The 18,840-nt window shown below is 42.7% G+C and overlaps 1 protein-coding gene across 1 annotated transcript in view; it reads right to left on the bottom strand.

Moving 5' to 3' along the window:
* Positions 1–430: 430 nt before the first annotated feature.
* Positions 431–18,840, bottom strand: part of LOC111220094 (low-density lipoprotein receptor-related protein 2-like) — a 37,918-nt gene continuing 19,508 nt past the window's right edge. Inside the window, 39 exon segments of the mRNA XM_022743061.1 lie at positions 431–692; positions 977–1,033; positions 1,297–1,380; positions 1,632–1,721; positions 2,040–2,174; positions 2,271–2,334; positions 2,573–2,753; positions 2,856–2,920; positions 3,122–3,209; positions 3,440–3,559; positions 3,852–4,034; positions 4,221–4,441; positions 4,831–4,959; positions 5,230–5,395; positions 5,502–5,645; positions 6,036–6,161; positions 6,398–6,529; positions 7,395–7,523; positions 8,821–8,943; positions 9,232–9,369; positions 10,132–10,248; positions 10,341–10,457; positions 10,747–10,866; positions 11,443–11,571; positions 11,988–12,233; positions 12,527–12,723; positions 13,053–13,230; positions 13,322–13,545; positions 13,692–13,862; positions 14,020–14,175; positions 14,384–14,900; positions 15,446–15,741; positions 15,853–16,054; positions 16,211–16,342; positions 16,895–17,014; positions 17,153–17,278; positions 17,615–17,891; positions 18,071–18,303; positions 18,419–18,708. Coding sequence (XP_022598782.1) covers positions 660–692; positions 977–1,033; positions 1,297–1,380; positions 1,632–1,721; positions 2,040–2,174; positions 2,271–2,334; positions 2,573–2,753; positions 2,856–2,920; positions 3,122–3,209; positions 3,440–3,559; positions 3,852–4,034; positions 4,221–4,441; positions 4,831–4,959; positions 5,230–5,395; positions 5,502–5,645; positions 6,036–6,161; positions 6,398–6,529; positions 7,395–7,523; positions 8,821–8,943; positions 9,232–9,369; positions 10,132–10,248; positions 10,341–10,457; positions 10,747–10,866; positions 11,443–11,571; positions 11,988–12,233; positions 12,527–12,723; positions 13,053–13,230; positions 13,322–13,545; positions 13,692–13,862; positions 14,020–14,175; positions 14,384–14,900; positions 15,446–15,741; positions 15,853–16,054; positions 16,211–16,342; positions 16,895–17,014; positions 17,153–17,278; positions 17,615–17,891; positions 18,071–18,303; positions 18,419–18,708 — 6,256 coding nt within the window. The 3' untranslated portion in view covers positions 431–659.

Raw genomic sequence — 18,840 nt, 5'->3', positions numbered from 1 at the left:
CAGTGGGTCAGATCCAGTAGCTGGGGATCAGAGTCCTCTCTGTGATGAGAGAGTGGATTACACCAGTGGGAGCTTCAGTCTTGTGATGACAGATCCTCCTGTGATATGTGCACCGTCGCACCGTCCCATGACAGATAGGGCAGATCTTTGTTTAATCAAATGAAACGTTCAGTATCAGAGGCTTAATCTAATCTAAAGGGCATAAAATCTGTAATTTTAATGTGAAACCTCATAACATTAAGAGTCCAATCATTACACTTTTGCTAAACAAAAACACAGACACACAATGATGGTAATAGCAGTTTCAATATTTAACTTTCTTCCAGTCAAAATTTACAAAAATTACAAAAAGATACAAAACAAACTATTAATCATAGACACAGCATTTACAAGTTTTCATTCACTTGGTTCAATTATTGAAAAAGTCTCATATTAGTTACATTAAATCATGTCTAAGATTTTGTTTTACACAAATAGATACATTTAAATTAAGGTTAAGTCTGTATGTGACACAAAATATATATTTTTCTTTTACAAACTATCTTGGTTGATTTGTTCAAGGTCTGTCATTGTTAGTTTGTTGACCCGTGATGTTATTTCAATAATGAGGTTTCAGTCTTGAAATGTGATCCAGTCCAATCTCTGGTGTAGAGGTGACATCAAATGTCAGAGTCAGCGGCTTGTGCGTTTTCCTGCTGGAAGATCACAATGATTTTCAACAATTATATTATATAAAAAACAGACAGTGTAAGTCGGGTCCTGAACAAAACCATGCTACATAATGTCAAAAAAGTTGTGAATTGTCTCTAAGACTGTGGCTAAAAACTTTTTTAAACTTGAGTAAAAATATACTTAAATCAGACTTCATGACTTCCATGTTGTACAGGATCTTTACAGCTCAGCATGTCAGAGTGAAATCCATCGAGTCCTGCCCGCCCCCGACACATTCACTTGTTTATTGTCATTCTGGACTCACCGTGTATGTGGGATTTCTGAAGAACACAGAGCTGTCCTCCCCAATGGGTTCAAACTGCTGGGAAACGAAGCAATGAAATGCATCAACAACTGAACACATGCCGTATATATATGTAAACACACATGCAAAAATGAAACAGCCCCACTCACTCAAAGATTTCAGTGCCTTGACATCTACTCTGATAGAAGTAGTCCACTTAGATATTTCATTTCAGACTTTTACTTGCACATTTTCAACAGTCAGGCCATGTAATTATTCATGTCGCCAGATATCGAACAGTAAACATTGCATAACATTTTGACAAGCGTCTCCATGGCTACCTGTGCGCTCGGAGCAGCTGCTTGTGCAGGAGTGACGTCGACATCGTCTGTCTCTGAGCCATATGCTGGGTTCTCAAAAGCCTCCTACAATGGCCACAGGGAAGACAAATTCATAACAGTTTAAGGGAGTTGAGGATCATCACAGAACAAAACAAATAAAACTCTCAAGGGTTATACCAGTAAAACCTGAAGAGCTGCATTTGAGTATTTTATTATCCAATTAATTTTTCATTCTCAGCATTTTCTTCCACGTGCTTTGATAATTTAGAATAAAAAGCCTTGAGTTATTAGATGAATAAAAGCAACTTCAACTAAATGATGGATGTAAAACCAACCTTGTTGGCATTTGCAGGTTTGTTTGCAGATGTTGTGGGCTCATCCACAACCTGAACTTCATCCGTATACATGGGATTATCAATGTTCTCCTGAGGAGGGAAAGACAGGATCACAAGACTGGGCAAAGCCAAATTTGTCAAAATTTAAAATTCCGCTTTAGTGATGTGCTACATTGGATCAATGTCATGTTTCTGCATTATGTTTTTAACGTTTCCGTAAGCAAACTACTTAGTAGTGATGAAATTACGTTAAGTTTATATTAAATATATCAACATTAATTTGGAAAATATAGCAGCAAAATGTTACCATGCAGCATGTCAAATATATGCAGACATTAAGCAAAAGAAGGTGCAGTGTGAGCAGAGTCAATGCAGTCCACAGGCGAGCAGCCATTTGTGTTTATTGACCTTGTTTGCTCCACCAGGAGCAGCGGTGGCCGTCACCATGCTGCTGGAGGCGGGTTGTTCTCCAGCCACATATGCCGGGTTCTCAAAACTCTTTCCTCCCTCCGTGTCCACCATGGACACAGACATAGAGGGAACCTGGCATCAGACAACAAGTACACAGAGCAAGTAAATAAACATATGAGACCTCAACAGCTGAAATGGATTGACTTGAATGGTCGTTGTGTTACTGACCGCTTCTGAATTCACTCTTGTTTCACTGGCTTCTGCCTCCGGTGCATTTTGAGTGAAGCCATTCCTGAGAACCATCATCACACAAGCAGTATATCATTTAGCTGTAACAAATTGCTGTAAATAACATACTAACACATCCTGACAACTGCACAGGAAAACATATTTCAGCAATAATTTTATTAGTCTTATTTTGTAGTAGTAGATATTACTACTTCAAAAAACTGTGAACATGTCATTCAGATATTACATTTCTGACAGCAGTAACCATCTATTGTATGTTTTCTTTTCTGGCTCCATCTCACCTTAAGCTTGCCAGGGTGGGCATTGATGGCATACTGGGCATACTGGGCATACTGGGCATACTGGGCATACTGGGCAGGTTATTCCGTAGCGTCTCCAGCAGGTTAGACTTCTTCCTGGCAGCATAGACCAGGGCGACTAGCAGAACCACAATCAGCACTGTCACCCCGATGGCTATTCCAACTGAGACGGAGAGAAATGGACAGAGGAGGGGCGAAAGGCAGCTTATTAATAATACGTTTTTATAATATAATTTAGTATTTCTGGCTATAAAATCAAATATACTTGAGGAGGCGACCACGTCGAATATGTTTGTCTGGCAGTAATCTCCTTTCCATTCTGGAGGACATCTGTGAACCAAAACACAAACATTAGAGTTGTTACATTTCAAAAAAACGCTCTCACTTGTTAACTGAACTGATGCATTTGTCTGTCTTTTTACAATAAATTTGTTATGATTGCCCCGGAGGTTTCTGTCTTTGTGATGTTTTCCAGTTCATTTTCAATTTCTGGTTGTAAAGACTCAATAAATAAATAAATATAAAACTTACTTGCAGAGAGCCTTGTTGTCATCAAAGTAGCAGGTGCCTCCATTTTGACATTGACACGGTGGTGGCATGGTAGGCGGTGGATCAAACCCTGAAATATTTAAGATGAACAATTGTTTTAACTTAGAGAATGATTTTTCATGTCCTGTAGCAGATATATTCTAATCATTGGGTTGAAGATTGGGATATAAGTTTAGAAGAATATTGATAGATTTATGACTCTCTGGCTCCTTCCTTCCACAGATTCCTTTCTGAAATTTCAATACAGGAAGCTTCATGTTTTTATGAGACATTCTTAGGAAAAAGGTGTTTTCTTTTTACCAGCATCACATTCAGTGTTACTGCCGGAGACGAAGCTGGTGCCCTCGGGGCAGGCGCAGGTGTAACCTCCCGGTCGCAGCAAACACAGGTGGCTGCAGGTTCCCTTACATGGATTCTTCACTGCAGAGACAAGAAAAGTTGTTAATTCTTCCATTTCAACAACGTAAAGAGCATGACGTACTGACATATTTCACTGTTAGGTTTTAAAGTTTAAAATTTAAAATGGTAATCTGAAAAGACTGGGGATCATGGTTGGCTTCCTGCAGTTACATTTTCAAAATCAAAAGCAATAATCCAGTGATGAATGCAAAAATGCAGAAAGGATTAGGGTGACACCCTATATGCATTACTCCACAAGATGAATACAGAGCAGTTTGCGTGAATATGTGCTGTGGGTGAGTGAGCAGCTTACTGGCTATGGAGTTGTATCTCTGCTGCTGGTACACAGAGACCTGGGTCAGCCAGGGCCCAGCAGTCAGCAGCTTGGTCTTGGCTCCGCGGCCAAACTTGTCCTGCTTGAACACCTCGCCTTTCTCCTGAGTGCCCCAGTAAACATGGTCCTCGAACACACTCACACTGAAGGGGTTTCTCACATCTACACAAGGTGCAACAAAAAGTCTGGTTTACTGCCAGATGAACAAACTCCCATTTCAATATTCTACATTACTAATCCACAGTTCAAACACGTTGGTATCTGAGGTCACACATGAACATATTTTTTCCCAAATAATTTCTCATCTCATCTCAGGCTTCTTTGATGACCGTCCTTCCTAATCCTCACCTATGTAGACGGCAGTTCTACGTTCCTCTCCTGAAGGCAGAACGGACTCGATGCGGCTTTCCTTGGAGTCGGACCAGTAAATTCTGTCACCGTTGGTGAAGTCGATTGACAGGCCAGTGGGCCAACCCAGGCCGTCTGCCACAAGGACTTTCCTCTCCTGACCGTCCAGCCAAGAACACTCAATCTTGGCTGTTTCCCCGCGGTCTGCCCAGTACAACATCCTGCAGAGACACAGCACATATTAGAGCACTGGTCTCTGAGATGTGATGAGTTATACAGTAGGCCCTTCTTTTAACGTTTTCCATACAGCAGTGTTGCAGCTAAATGCTCCATTATTTCTGCTGTGGTTTATAATTGCACTTAGAAAAATAGAGAAAATATAAAATGTCAACCATATGTCACCATTTTCACTTCAGAAAAAATGATAAATGTTTCAAGGGAAATGATTTCCAACAAATTGAACTAGGTGTGTAATTTGAGGATGTACAAATTGAGCAACACAAAGTGACAAAAACTAAATAAACTGCCTCAAAATCAATTAATGCCCTAAACTACTGCGATCTGTAAAACAGTTCCTTGAAGTCAGGTGTTGTAGCCCTGACTGTCTTACCCCAGTCGTGGGTTGACGGCCACAGCAGATGGGTGACCCAGCTCAGTCTTGACTAGGTGCTTCCTGTAGCGTCCATCCAACATGGCCACCTCTAACCTCTTCACCCTGGAGTCTGCCCAGTAAAGGTTTCTAAAATGAGAAGGAATACATTATATGCTTCGACACATGCAAGCTCTCTGTCAAGAAGCTGTATTTGTAAAAGACAGTATGGTAGTATAGTGCTCACTACAAGTGCTTTACCCCTTTACTTATAATGTGGTCCTTTTATATATTTGATTATAGGTTTTAATTGGTATTACATTCATGTGAATGAAAAAAAAATATTGTCACTGATAAACTATGATTAATCTCAAGCGCCAGAGCAGTGAAGGTACTTCAGTAAGGTCAGTGAAAACGCACCTGCCCACCCAGTCCACAGCGATGCCGTCTGGTCTGGTGATGTACTTGATGCCAAGGTCAACAGCGGCACCTATGTTGTTACTGCCATCATCCACTGAAGGTATGAATGCTCTCTTAATGGCACCTGGCAGAGAGTCCTTACCGGCCACAGTGAAGTACACCATACCTGAGTAAGTGCAGGGACATCATCAAACAAGATGTAAGATTTGTCATCAGTTGTCTTTCTTTTGTCTTTCTCTGCAGTATCTTGTATTAATCTGTGTGTGTCTTACTGAATCCAGTATTGTTGTGGTCCCAGTCATAATCCAGAGCCATGATATGCTCCTCTTCTTGGAGGAAGTCATGGTAGGCCTCTGTCTGCAGGTTGAACCTCCGGATACGAATGTTCTCTGGCAGAAGCAGAAGGGGAGTCGCTCCTGAGGGAGACATGCGCATTTACACTTCACCCGTATTTGGCATTTTGCTGCATTTCTTCTAACTACAGCGACTTATAACTAAATGGAAAAGAAAAGTTCAATCTTGCAGTTCAGAAACATTTCATAGAGACATTTCAATGGAGACATTGACAGGTTGGATTAAACCTGAGATTTTTTTTTTTTGAGAGTAGTAAGACCATGGAGACCTGCATCTTCATTTTTCTTTCGGTATTTTGGTATTTATTTTCAGTATGCTAACTAGATTCACCAGCACATTATTAATGAGTCACCGACAGAAGTTTGTTGCTCGCACTTCCTCCAAATGAGGTCAAAAACTCTATTTCACTGAGCCATCTACCTAGGTCTACTTAGGTGAAAGATTGTTCTCACCCATGGCCTCGCACATGTTGCCGTCGCCCACTTTCCTGTATCCGGGGGCGCACTCACAGTCGTAGCTGCCCTTGGTGTTCTTACAGACCTGAGGACAGGTGGCGTACACTTCACACTCATTGATGTCTGAAAGGGAAAAGTGTGAGTAAGGTCATGTTTCCCTGCTCTGCAGATTTGATGGGCATGGTTTGATGGTTTTACCCACCAGGTCCTCAACTGCAATAGTGATGTTTTTAGAGAAATGCTGATCATGTGTTCATCCATGTGCAGTCGTATGTGTGTGTCTGATTGAAAGAAAAGGAGGAGCACTCTCAAAAGCCCTAAGGGTGTGTGTGTGTGTGTGTGTGTGTGTGCGTGTGTACCTAGGCAGGTGTAGGTGCTGTCTGGGTCCACTCTGTATCCAGGTCGGCAGGAACAGATGAAGCCGGTGCCGTTCAGGTTGGTGCACTCGTGCTCGCACAGCTTCTCCTCACAGTTGCGATCGTGGCCAAAATCTGGAGTCGGACAACACAGAGCGCGCTCGCTGACACATTTCAAACAGCTTCTAGCAATTTAAGACCTACTTACACATGTTTACATGGGCAGAATAATTCAGTTATTGACCATAATCCAATTACCTGTTAAATAAATAAATAGACCATAAATAAGCCAACCCTCAAAAACTATGACAGAATGGAATTAAACCCAAAATGCATTATAGATAAATTATGAGAAAATATCTTGTAATTCTGAGGTATGGATCTCCTTATTACGAGATCCCACAATTATGACATTCATATCCATCCATTATCATTATGAGAAAATTATCTCAAAGTGGGAGATTCGTCATAATTGCGAGATCCATACCTCATAATTACAAGATCTTGACTCATAATTATGAGACACCAAGTCATAATTGGGCTCCAGATAAGCAGGGGAAAATGGAAGGATGGATGGTCATAATTACACCATATGGAAGTCGAAATAAGAAGTAAAGTCTCCAATTTCTTTTTCTTTGGTGAGTTGAACACGCTTCCATACAAGACCCCATGTTCACATTATCGTACTTATGCACTACTTAATGTCATAGTTATGAAATCTTTTTTGTTTGTTTGTTTTTAACATGCTGCTGCAGTCTTGAGATTTGATCTGATCAGGTTTATATTTGCTATTATCTGCATAAACATTGAATTACTGAACAAAAACATCTTTAATCCCTGCTTAAAAATGTTGAAGACGAAGTTATCTGTAATTTTGACTCATTAGGGGAAAACTGTCACATGTTTGTCATCCACAAGGATGTATTTTCAATATTTAATAACTGATGTTGAACAAAGGACATGGCCAGAGGTTGAATTAGTGTTCTGTCGTGCTACTCACTGCAGCCTAACTCGTCAGTGCGGTCCCCACAGTTGTCATTGTGGTCACATACGTATGGCAGAGCCACACAGTGTCCGTTGGTGCATTTAAACTCTTCCAGTGTGCAGGGCGGCAGCGTGGGCTCGCGGCCTGAGAAAGACACAATCAGAACGAGTCATCAGCACAAGTATGCAGGGACGGTTGAGTGGGTATACACCCCCTCTGTGGAAACATGTCCGCCTCCACTGATTTCAGAGCTTTCTCCACAGTGTCGGTCTTCACTAACTAACTGTCAAACAACAACAACAACACACAAATAAAAGACTGTGAATTGACTGCCTACCAGATTAAACACCCACAAGCATACACATACACACATGCACACATACATGTGGACTGACATATGTGTACATACAGGAATTTTCTTACACGGTCAAGTACTCAAATTCAGGCACATACATATAAACTAACATGACAATATACTGTGTAATATCCACTAAATTACTAATTGAACTGAAGACTTCTTCTCCATATCTTCCCCTGTATCTTCACTGAGTCCTCTGTGGAATTGAATGAGCAAGCCAATGTCCACCTCCGCTCTGAACCTAACTATTTAATCTCCTCTCAAAATAATTTTCTCTGATTGATGTTTAAGCTGATTGCGTAACAATGACATAAAACAGACTATTTTCCTTATCCCTTGTATGTTTCAGGCTTTTGTGTCCTGTGCAGAAACAGATCTCATTTTGGAATCTCCCATTTCAGTGGCCTGAGAGAGGAAGGTTCAGGAGGCATTAGTGTTGTTGGGACTAATCCTCGGTGAGCCCAGAAACTGATGATTAGTGGTGCATTTGCTGAACCTGAACTTGTTACAAATCTGATTATGGCTTCATTTAAAACAGGGGGAAAGAGCCTTTTTATTATCAAAAACACAACAACAGCATTGTCCTGAAACTGAACTTAAGGTATTGCATTATAGAGGCACAATGTTTCTATGGACAATATATATGTGTATGTTTATCCGTGTCAGTGTGCATATTTGCATTTTGCTTGTTTTTGTGTGTTTATGGTTCTATTCAGTCCCTTTCTCAAATTTCTTACTTACTATCTGATTTGTTTAGCTGTATGTCAGTATCGATGCAATTGTCCTCTGCGCTGTCTTTAAGTTTACTGAGAACAAATGATAACTGGATTCAAATTCCTTGTATGTGTCAACATATTTGTCCAATAAAGTTGATTCTGATCCGTCTGAAACGACAACATCTGAATGCTTAAGTGATTCAGTCAACACCCTCTGCACTTCAGAAAGATTTAAGAAGCTGATTGATGGAGAAACGAGGATGTTAACATACAAATTACCTATTATGTGAATTTAGCACTGGCAATGCGTAAGGTGGAATATTTCTATCAAACTATACAGATTGTAATGTGCGTGTTAGCGCCGTACAGAGTTCTTCTCCCTCGTCGCTGCCGTCTCCACAGTCGTCCTTCTTGTTGCACATCAGGCCAGAGTAGATGCAGTAGCCGTTAGCACAGCGGAACCTGGACGGCATCTCACAGGTGATATTCACTGGTCAAACAAACACAAATCTGCGTTGGTACCAAAATCAAAAGGGGATAAAATATTAAAAACACACGACTACTATTAATTGTTTTCTGTTAACATCTTCAAGATTTAATGAGGGGAAGCACTGCCAGAGCTGCTATTGTCTAGATGCGCTGGTCACTTCACTGTATTTCAAAAAAATCTGCAAAATATTTGTCAGTTCATTGGTTAGGATTGGGGTTGCAATTGTAATGTGATTAAAGGGATGAATGATGATGACAATGAAATACTAAAGAAAGAAAACAAACTCACAGCATAAACTGAGCTGTTCGTCGGAGCGGTCACCGCAGTCGTCGGTGCCATCACACACCCAGCCCTGGCTCACACACAGACGGTTCGCACACTGGAACTGGCTCTGAGGGCACCATCGGCCTCCTGGGTAACGAGTAGCTGTCGGGGTGGAGAGAATTAGGTTACGTATTGAAGTCAACTGTTGGTATATTTTCACTTTCAGAAGATCTGTGGATTCGCTTTGTTTTCAGCATTTTGCACAACGAACCGGGAACTGAATTTTTCCTCCTCTTCTCTCTGATTCACGTACAAACATTCAGAGCTGGGAGCTGACCAGTAAAACCAGTGTGATGCTTACTGAATAAGATCCTATCCAATTGTTCCTCTTGATTATGGGAACATTTTACTCGCAAATCTTTTTGCTGTGATATGGGCTGTGACACTCCGAGTGCGAAAGGCAAACAAACCAACAGAGAGGTTTTGAAACTGTTTAACCATGTTATATACAGACCACATTTCTGGGAGTTGAAACAACAGATTTTGACTAAAACTATCAGTTTTAAATTACATACATACATTAAATTACATTTTCTAGAACTATTTTGTGCTTCAGCTGCTGCACTGCGCTGTAGTGAAGTGTGGTTAAATGCAATTTTACAGCTTAAAGGACAGTTGTAATGGATATTTTTGGTGTTGTTCAATTCCAGGTTGACATCTAAATAAGATGACTGGGTAAAACAGTTTAAAACCTGCGTGTAGCTTCTATAGTTGCATTTTTAGACTGTTTTGTGATTAAGTTACTTTACCCTTTAATAATTAAAAACTCAGGACATGCAGACACACACAAAAACAACATAGGAGTGCACTAAAACACTGCAGGGGCAGGGCAGTTTGCCACTTGTTTTCATGTTGTTTACTTACGACAGCTGGTCTCATCTGACAGGTCCTGACAATCAGGCCGGCCGTCACACTGCAGGGCAGCGGGGATACAGTGACCCGAGTCACATTGGAACAAACCTGGACGACACGTCTGCAACTCTGGAAGAGAGCCAGGACGTTCACATGAGTGTGTTTGGTTTATGACAGAGAACATTTCGAGGGAGTGAGTTTGTGTGCAGCGGCACGCTCACCACAATCTCGTTCATCTGAGTTGTCCCCGCAGTCGTTGTCATGGTCACACACCCAGTTTCCAGGGATGCACTGTGCGTTGTCACATCGATACTCACTTTCAGAGCAAGGCCTTGGCTCTATAGACCATAACGACCATCACAGAGACAGATATATCTTCAGTATGAGATCAGACTGAGGTGTTACTGTTTACACACCGCACACACACTCAGACTATAAAAAGTCACAGTTCTTTAAGATGATTTAAACCTACAGTCTGGGGTCTTTTCAGGACACAGTGCATAGTATGAGTAAAACTGCATAAACAGTAAGGTTAGATTAGCATTAACAAACATGACATAGATGAAGTTGTTTCCACAAGTTTTTACAAGGCAAACCTGATTAAACCAATCCAATTTTGTAACTCACGGCAGTTCCTCTCGTCTGAGCCGTCACCGCAGTCGTTGGTGCCATCACACTGCCAGCGGATGGGAACACAGCGGTGGTTGTCACATCGGAAATCTCCCAGAGGGTCACAGGTCACCGCCTCTGTTAGAGGGGCAAGGTCAGAAAGAGAAGGATTTAAAGGTTAATTCAACAGGTGGTCAATGGGCAAGCGTGCTGTGACTGCATGCTGGTATTTAAGATTTAAAACACACTGAAACAGAACAATGAACTGAATCACTGATTCACTTAATGAGCAAAAAACAAGATACATTTCCATTAAAAAAAGGTACGGTTACTAGTGTCCTCTTCCACTACATGCTACATCCTTATCTGTTTGCTTAGATGTAGTGTTGTAGTGCTTACTCTGGATAACATCACTTTAACATGGCGTGCTGGTCGACATCTTACACCTATTTGGTTTTGAAACCAAATCTCACAAGACACAACAAGTATATAATATAAATGGTACAAATGTATTTATCTACATTCTTAGCAAATCTCCAATTTCTCTTTCAAAAACTGCAACACAGTACAAAGCTCCTGCAGAAAAAATCTACATCTCTGTTCATACTGAAGAAATGTCGGTCCCTGACCCGGACTACATCTGACATGGACTCAACTGGTGCAGTCTTTGCTGCAGCCTTGCCTTCACATAACAACACGTCTGCCAACACTGACCACAGCCTTCCTCGTCGCTGTTGTCGATGCAGTCGTTGGTGCCGTCGCAGCGGGCCCACTGAGGAACGCAGCGGTAGTTTGTCTTGCAGGAGAATTCAGTGTCAGCGTCGCACTTGTAGTCCGGACCCACTGGACAGAGGAGGAGACAGACGGACACGAGGGAAGAAGTGAGAATGGTGAGATTGATCGTTTATGCCACATAAATTTAGAAAAATCAGTATGTGTAATCCAACATCATTAATTCACTTGGTCTACACTGATTACAGAAGATTAAAAAACAGATAAATCTATGTTTGATTAAACTCTGTTCCTCCACAGTGCGCTGCTTTCATCAGTTACAGCAGTGCCTTCCTTTTTTGTCCTTATTATGGACACAAGTCAAAGAGAAATCAGAAACATTGTCCTGTGATCTGCAGTGTGACAGGTTCAATTCCTGCCACAGCCCTGAAGACATCATACCTCTCTCCGGGCTCATGTGGAATCATCAGCCTAAATAATGAACTGTATAATGTTCCCAAATTGCCATCTCCGAATATCCCACTTACTGCAGGTTTCATAGGGTTCATCAGATCCGTCTCCACAGTCGTCCTGTGCGTCACACACGTAGCTCGATGGCAGGCAGCGCCCATTGGCACACTGGAACTGTCCCGGTCGACAGGTTCTCTGGGCACAGGTCTCTGGGTCCTCGTCGCTGCCGTCTGAACAGTCATTTACTCCATCGCAGTGCCAGGACACAGGGATGCACTTCTTGTCTTTGCACTGGAACTGGTTTTCCTGGCATCGGTGGTCACCTGCAGGGACAGACTGCCGCTTGACTAGAGTTTGAAAACTGAACATTTTACTTTAAGTGTGAGGGCCTCTCCTGAGATTAAGCCTGGCAATTGCCTGAATTTTTAACCAGTAACTGTAGTATTTCCAAAAAAAACAATCCAGCCAGACCAAAAATTGCCACAAAAGAATTGGAACAACTTATCCTGTAGTTTGCCAATGCATTTTAATGTCCAAGTGAATCATTTAAATCTTTTATTTTTGTACGCTAAAGCAAAAAAAAAAAAAAAAAAAAGAGAAAAGTTAATTCTCATACTGCAGAGAGCGGCATCCTCGTCTGAGCTGTCAGGGCAGTCTGAGTCGCCGTCGCAGAGGAAGCCGGGGTAGGTACAGTTACCGTCTTGACACTGGAACTGGCCGGCGGGGCAGTAACGGGGAGGGCAGGTCTGAGGTTCATCTGAGCCGTCGCCGCAATCTGACTGGCCGTCACACTTCCACCATATGGGAACACACCTAAAAACAACAAAAGCTTGTTAGCAAAAGCAGATTAGCTTATATAAAATAAATGTAAAATTCATCTGCAATAGGTTTTTTTAAATAATTTTATTTCATTGCATCTTAAACTTGTTTCACAACCGTTCGTCTTTAATATTATTCCTTTCTCTGGATCAGGAAAAAGCATCTGGACTGCAATTTCTGTATGCATTATTATTTTTGTGTTAATTTACAATATTTAACAGATACAGTTTAAGTATTATAAGAAAGATTCAGCTTAAAAACAGTACCACTGAGAATTGTGAAGACTGTGAAAGGGAACACAAATGATTTTATATCAAACTGACTTCTCATTGTCCCCACAGCGGAACTGTGTACTGGAGCAGTCAGCGACACACTGGACCTTAAAGCCCACAGAGAGGCCGATGAAGTGATCTGGACACTGGCAGGAAGCTTGCTGCCCACCAGGTGCGATCAGACACAGATGACTGCAGGTCAGGTGGTGGGAGGAGCAGGGGTTGTCACCTGGGAAATAAGATCATTATAAAATAACATTTTGAGCTGTGGTGTATTGTGATCATTGGAATATAAACACATACAGATCTAATTTACATACTTCGAGGCTGCCTGTAGGGGTGGTAGACGTGAATGTCATAGGGCCGATGTGTGTTGTTCCCCATGACTGTGCGCTGCTCGCCAGTGTACTTGTGGGCCTTCTCCACAGTGTATGTGTTCCAGTCAGTCCAGTAAACCCAGTCCTCAAACAGGGAAACAGCAAAGACATGAGGAAGAGTACCAGCAATGGCCCGGTGTCTGTTCTGGCCGTCCATATCTGCAAAGCTGGGGGTTGATACAGTGAAGAGTCAGTACAGACTGTAGGCATTTCACTTGTACTCTTATCCAGAGAAATGTCGGCTTCAGGAATTCAGAGCCTTGTTGAAGCATTTATATTTAATATGGACTCCTGTCTGAATCTCTTAACTCACTCTAAGAAGTTAAGGTGGGAATCAGCAAAGAAGATCTTGTTGGTGGTGTAGTCTATGGTCAGAGCATTAGGCCACTCCAGCTTGGTTGTGATAATGGCACTGACATTGCTTCCGTCCATGCCAACTCTGCCAATATATGCTGCGTCACCCCAGTCAGTCCAGTACAGCCATCTGGGGAAAAAAGGAGGAGTCAAAGGAGACAGGGGACAGAAGGGAAAAATGTCAAACAAACAAACTGTGGAGGCTATATTTGGTGTAAAGACAAGCCACAAGAGCTTCTGTGTGCGTGCGTGCGTGCGTGCGTGCGTGTGTGTGTGTGTGTTAGTACCCATATTTAGGGTTGACGGCTACAGCACGAGGTCGACTGATAATATAAGTTGTATTTCCATCTGTGAAGTCCCCTGACAGTAGCCTCTTCTGGTAGCGCCCATCCAGCTCCATCACATGAACTGAGCTGTAATAACCATCCACCCAGTACAACTTCCTGCAGAGGACACAAGGAGTTTCCATTAACATCTCTGCAGCCTTGTTCTGGTGATCATTACTCTTAACAACAGTGTTTACAAAAGGGTTGATATTTCTTAAAGGTGCAATATTCTCCTGCAAATTTAAAATCAGTATTAAAGTTAAATGATATATTATTTATAAACAAGAACATCTTTAATGATTGAAGTTCCTCCCACTTCACACACCTGCCCACCCAGTCCAGTGCCAGGCCTTCAGCTCCTCTGACGTCATCATCCACCAGTGTCTCCCTGTCAGTCCCGTCAAAACGCATCCTCTCGATCTTTCCTGCTCCGGCATCCAACCAATAAAGCCTCCTCTCATAGTGATCAAAATCTAACGCCATCACATTGGATAGTCCCTGCAGGACTACACTCAACTGTGACCCGTCAGTGGTCAAATTGCGGATGTAGTAGCGGTTACTATACAACACGTATGGGGCAATGCCACTGTTCTGACGACAGGTGCGTCCGTCTGCTTCGCGGATGTACCCCGGGGCACATTTGCAGTGGTAAGAGCCGACAGAGTTCTCACAGATCTGGCTGCAGACGGCTGGTGTGCTGAGACACTCGTTGAGGTCCTCACAGGCTTTGCCATCTGGCATGAGTCGGTAGCCCGGGTTGCAGGAGCAGTAGTAACCGGTGAGGGTGTCGGTGCAGATCTGGGCACACTTGTGGACCGAAGGGTTGCGGCACTCATTGATTCCTAACATATCGAGGAAAGAAAGAAGACGAAGTGGAGTTACGCATCTCTACTTTTTGTCACTGTATAATGAACTGAATATCTTTGGGTTTTGAACTGTTGTGAAACAAAACAAAACAAAACATTTAAAGATGTTGGACATTTTTCTCAATCGTATGATATTTTAGCAAATAAACAATTAAATATTAAATGTTAAGTTAAAATTATATTAAAAAATGATCTAAAAAAAAACAAAAAAAACATGAAAATAATAATTATCTGGTGCCATTAAGTACCATAAAAATGTGGGGTAAATGTGTATATTCATATATTCTAACACTTTTTAGAACTTTGATATTTGTGCTATTAATTGAAATTCCAATATCCAACAATAATATGTTAGAGATAAATTTAAGGATAGTGAATAATCTCTGCTGGTTTGGAAAGAAAGCTTTAGTTTGTCTCCACTTAATTAAAACAATAAAACATGTGAGAGAGATGCTGCTCTTCCACTGGACTCATAATAATTTACATCAATAAACAATGCTACATCTGTGCATGTCTCTCACCACAGCCTTTTTCGTCGCTGTTGTCTTGGCAGTCCTTCTGTCCGTTGCACACCTTGTTGCTGTCGATGCACTCGCCTGACTTGCACATATACTGCTGGGGAGCACAGGTGGGCTGGGGCGTGGTGCACAAGCTCTCCGCCTCATCTGAGCCGTCCATACAGTCGCTCTCCCCGTCGCAGGTGAAGGAGGCGGAGATGCAGGCTCCGTTACCGCAGGTGAACTGGCTGGTGCCGCATGTGTCGTAGGTACAGCCCAATTCATCACTGCCGTCCCCGCAGTCGTTCACACGGTCACAGCTGGGGAGGAGGAGTAGTTCATTATTCAGTGACAAGTCAATGAGTGCCCGGACTGGGGAAGAAATGTGTTTTAATTATAACTTTATTCACTCACACATCATTTCTACTTACTGATAGGGGAGAAGGATGCAAAGTCCATTGGAACAGGCAAACTCGTTCATATGGCAGGTCCGATTGGGGCAGTTCTGGAGCTCATCGGCCGCATTGGCGCAATCTTTCTCCCCATCACACACAAAGCTTGAGGGTATACAGCGTGGGTGGCCGGGGTGCCAGGTTGGGCAGGTGAACTGGTTGGAACTGCAGGTGCGTTGTCCTGCAGGGGACAGAGAGAGGATGAGAAGGGTCAGTGGGGTCTATATATACCATAAACATATGCAAAATGACACATGAAGCCATAAAGATTTCAAAAGCATGATTTTCTAGCCTCTACCACATCACACTAAATAAACACGTCTCAGTGCTATCTCACCACACTGTAGTTCAGGAGCCTCGTCACTGCTGTCCCAGCAGTCATTGTTGCCATCACACACCATTGACTGGGGGATGCAGTTCCCATTGGTACAAGTGAACTGGCTGGGGCTGCATGTCTTGATCTGATCCTCTGCACAGGAACAGACAAAGAGCCACTGAGTGATTTATGCTAATCATAGACCACTGATGTTAATAAACAGACATGTCATCATACTCCTGATTGCTACATTTAACTTACAGTAAAACATACAACTGAATATATTTAGCTTAAGACGATTATTGTCTGTTCATGAAATACTGAGCAGTAAATATCAGAATAGATATTGTTACATAGCTGCTATTAAATACTTAGCACTACTTATTACTTTCTGAACTTGACTGGTTTCCCTGATCCAGAAAATGACAGGATCAGGGAAACCAGCATTAACACTACACTCTTTATGCAATTTTGACTGTTAGTAAAGTAAAAAATAAAAAGGACAAAATTTTACTTAAAGATGTTCTCCAATGCGATGGCTTCACATCATACAAAATCATACTGCCCATATATGAATAGTGACAAGAAAGTCAAAATCTCCTTCCATCACCAAATGAGTCCACAAACAAAGCTGCAAAGACAGTGAATCTGCTCTCTGAATGTAACTTGTACCTGAAATATCAAATGAAACTGCAGAGAACTCACCACAGGAGGGAGGTTCATCTGTCCCATCACTGCAGTCTCTGATGGAATCACACACCCAAGAGTGAGGGATACACTTCCCTCCATCGCAGCGGAACTGGTTCGGAGAACAGGTACGATCCGCTATAGTAGAGTAACACACAAATACAATTTCATAGCTTGAGACTCAGCTGGTATCACCTAAACGTCTTACCAGGAAGTCTCTCGTTCTCTCTCTCTCTCTCACTCAGCAGAGAGACAAATGCTGAGTGTTCAACTTACCGCAGAAGAGAGGATTCTCATCGCTGTTGTCTCCGCAGTTGTTGTAGCCATCACACAGACTTTCAGGGTAGATGCAGATGTTGGTGCTGTCACACTTCACCTGGCCAGCAGGACACGTCCTGTCGGCTGGAGAGGGCCAAGGAGGACACAAGATCACAGACACAGGGTTAGTGACAGTTCTCTGACTCTAGATACATGCCTCTTATTTAGCAACACAGGGTCACATCTGGAAGGTGCCTAGCACAACTGTAATATTCAACTATCAGCTGATGAGAACTGTGGTTACGGAGGAAGAGGAGATGGTCACTCATGCAGAGGAACCACTGTATCGAGAGTTAAATCAGAAGGACTTAAAAACCTTTATTCCAATCTTGCTGTTGCAACATGTATAGAGTAAATATCTCATCCTCCGCCATAATCAATTCATCAGTTAATGAATCAATCAGCCTGATCATTACTCACGGCAGTTAATCTCATCAGAGGTGGCGTTGTCTCTGCAGTCGTTGTGGCCATCGCAGACAAAGGCTGCGCTGATGCAGCGTCCGCTGGCGCAGCTGAACTCAGTGGCGGGGTTACAGGTGGGGAAGGGGCAGCCCTGTTCATCACTGTTGTCACCACAGTCGTCTGTGTAGTCACAGGTGTAGCTGAGCGGCACGCAGCGCCCGCTGTCGCAGGTGAAGTCTATAGCTGAGCAGGTGTGGAAGGCTGTGGAGGAGGAATGACAGACTCTCTTTATGTACTGTTGAATAAGATTACATTCAAGCAGCAGAGGTTAAAGCCAACAACAGAATGTGTGTCCCCTTCCAAAGTTGACATTGTAGACCCATCTTTATGTGATAGAGGAGTTTAAAAATGCATAAATAACTTTCTATGTGCAACATTTTTAATTACTTTCATCTGTCCGCTCAAAATGGCAACGATACAGGGTTCAAAGTCTCATTTCTTACCACACACTCTCTCCAGCTCGTCCGAGTTGTCATGGCAGTCATCGTAGCCGTCACACTTCCAGCGTGCTGAGATGCAGTTACCGTTGAGACAGGTGAACTGCTCTGGCTGACAGCGTTTCCCTGTGTCCTGGATACAGTCTTTGCCGTTGTTTGCCAGGTACCAATTTCCCAGATGAGGACACTGGCACTCTGGGCCCGTTGGACCTACAGGGAAGATTAAAGGGAGGGAGGGGTTGTCTTTTTATTTAGTAGCGCTGTATGTCTCTTTATATTATTTAGTCTTAGTGAGCAATTCACTGCCACCCACGTTTTCACTTACCGGAAACACAGATATGACTGCAGCCTCCGTTGAACTGCTGACAGGAGCTGGAGCAGCTCTCCTGCTTGGATGCAGCATAAACGTGGATGTCATTTGGTCGGTACTGCAGGTCTTGAGCCAGCACTGCAAAACCAGAGCCATCATCCTTTCCAGCCCTAAAGACGGCTCTCTCAGTCCAGTCGGTCCAGAAAATGTCCTGCTTGAAGACAGTCAAGGCGTACGGGTACAGGACACCCTGCACAATCACTTGTCGGTTCGCACCAGTCAGAGTAGCCCGCTCGATCTTGTCTCTGAAGAAGAAGAAGAAGAAGAAGAAGAAGAAGAAGAAGAAGAAGAAGAAGAAGAAGAAGAAGAAGGGAGCGTGGAAAGAAGTTGTCAAAACAATCTGAGCAGTACGGGATCTGCTACAAAACATTATATAT

This window comes from Seriola dumerili, unplaced genomic scaffold, assembly GCF_002260705.1.
Source record: "Seriola dumerili isolate Sdu_G_001 unplaced genomic scaffold, Sdu_1.0 BDQW01000068.1, whole genome shotgun sequence".
Taxonomy (NCBI): domain Eukaryota; kingdom Metazoa; phylum Chordata; class Actinopteri; order Carangiformes; family Carangidae; genus Seriola; species Seriola dumerili.
Note: the sequence above shows the minus strand (reverse complement) of the source record. Positions and strands in the feature narration are given on the sequence as shown.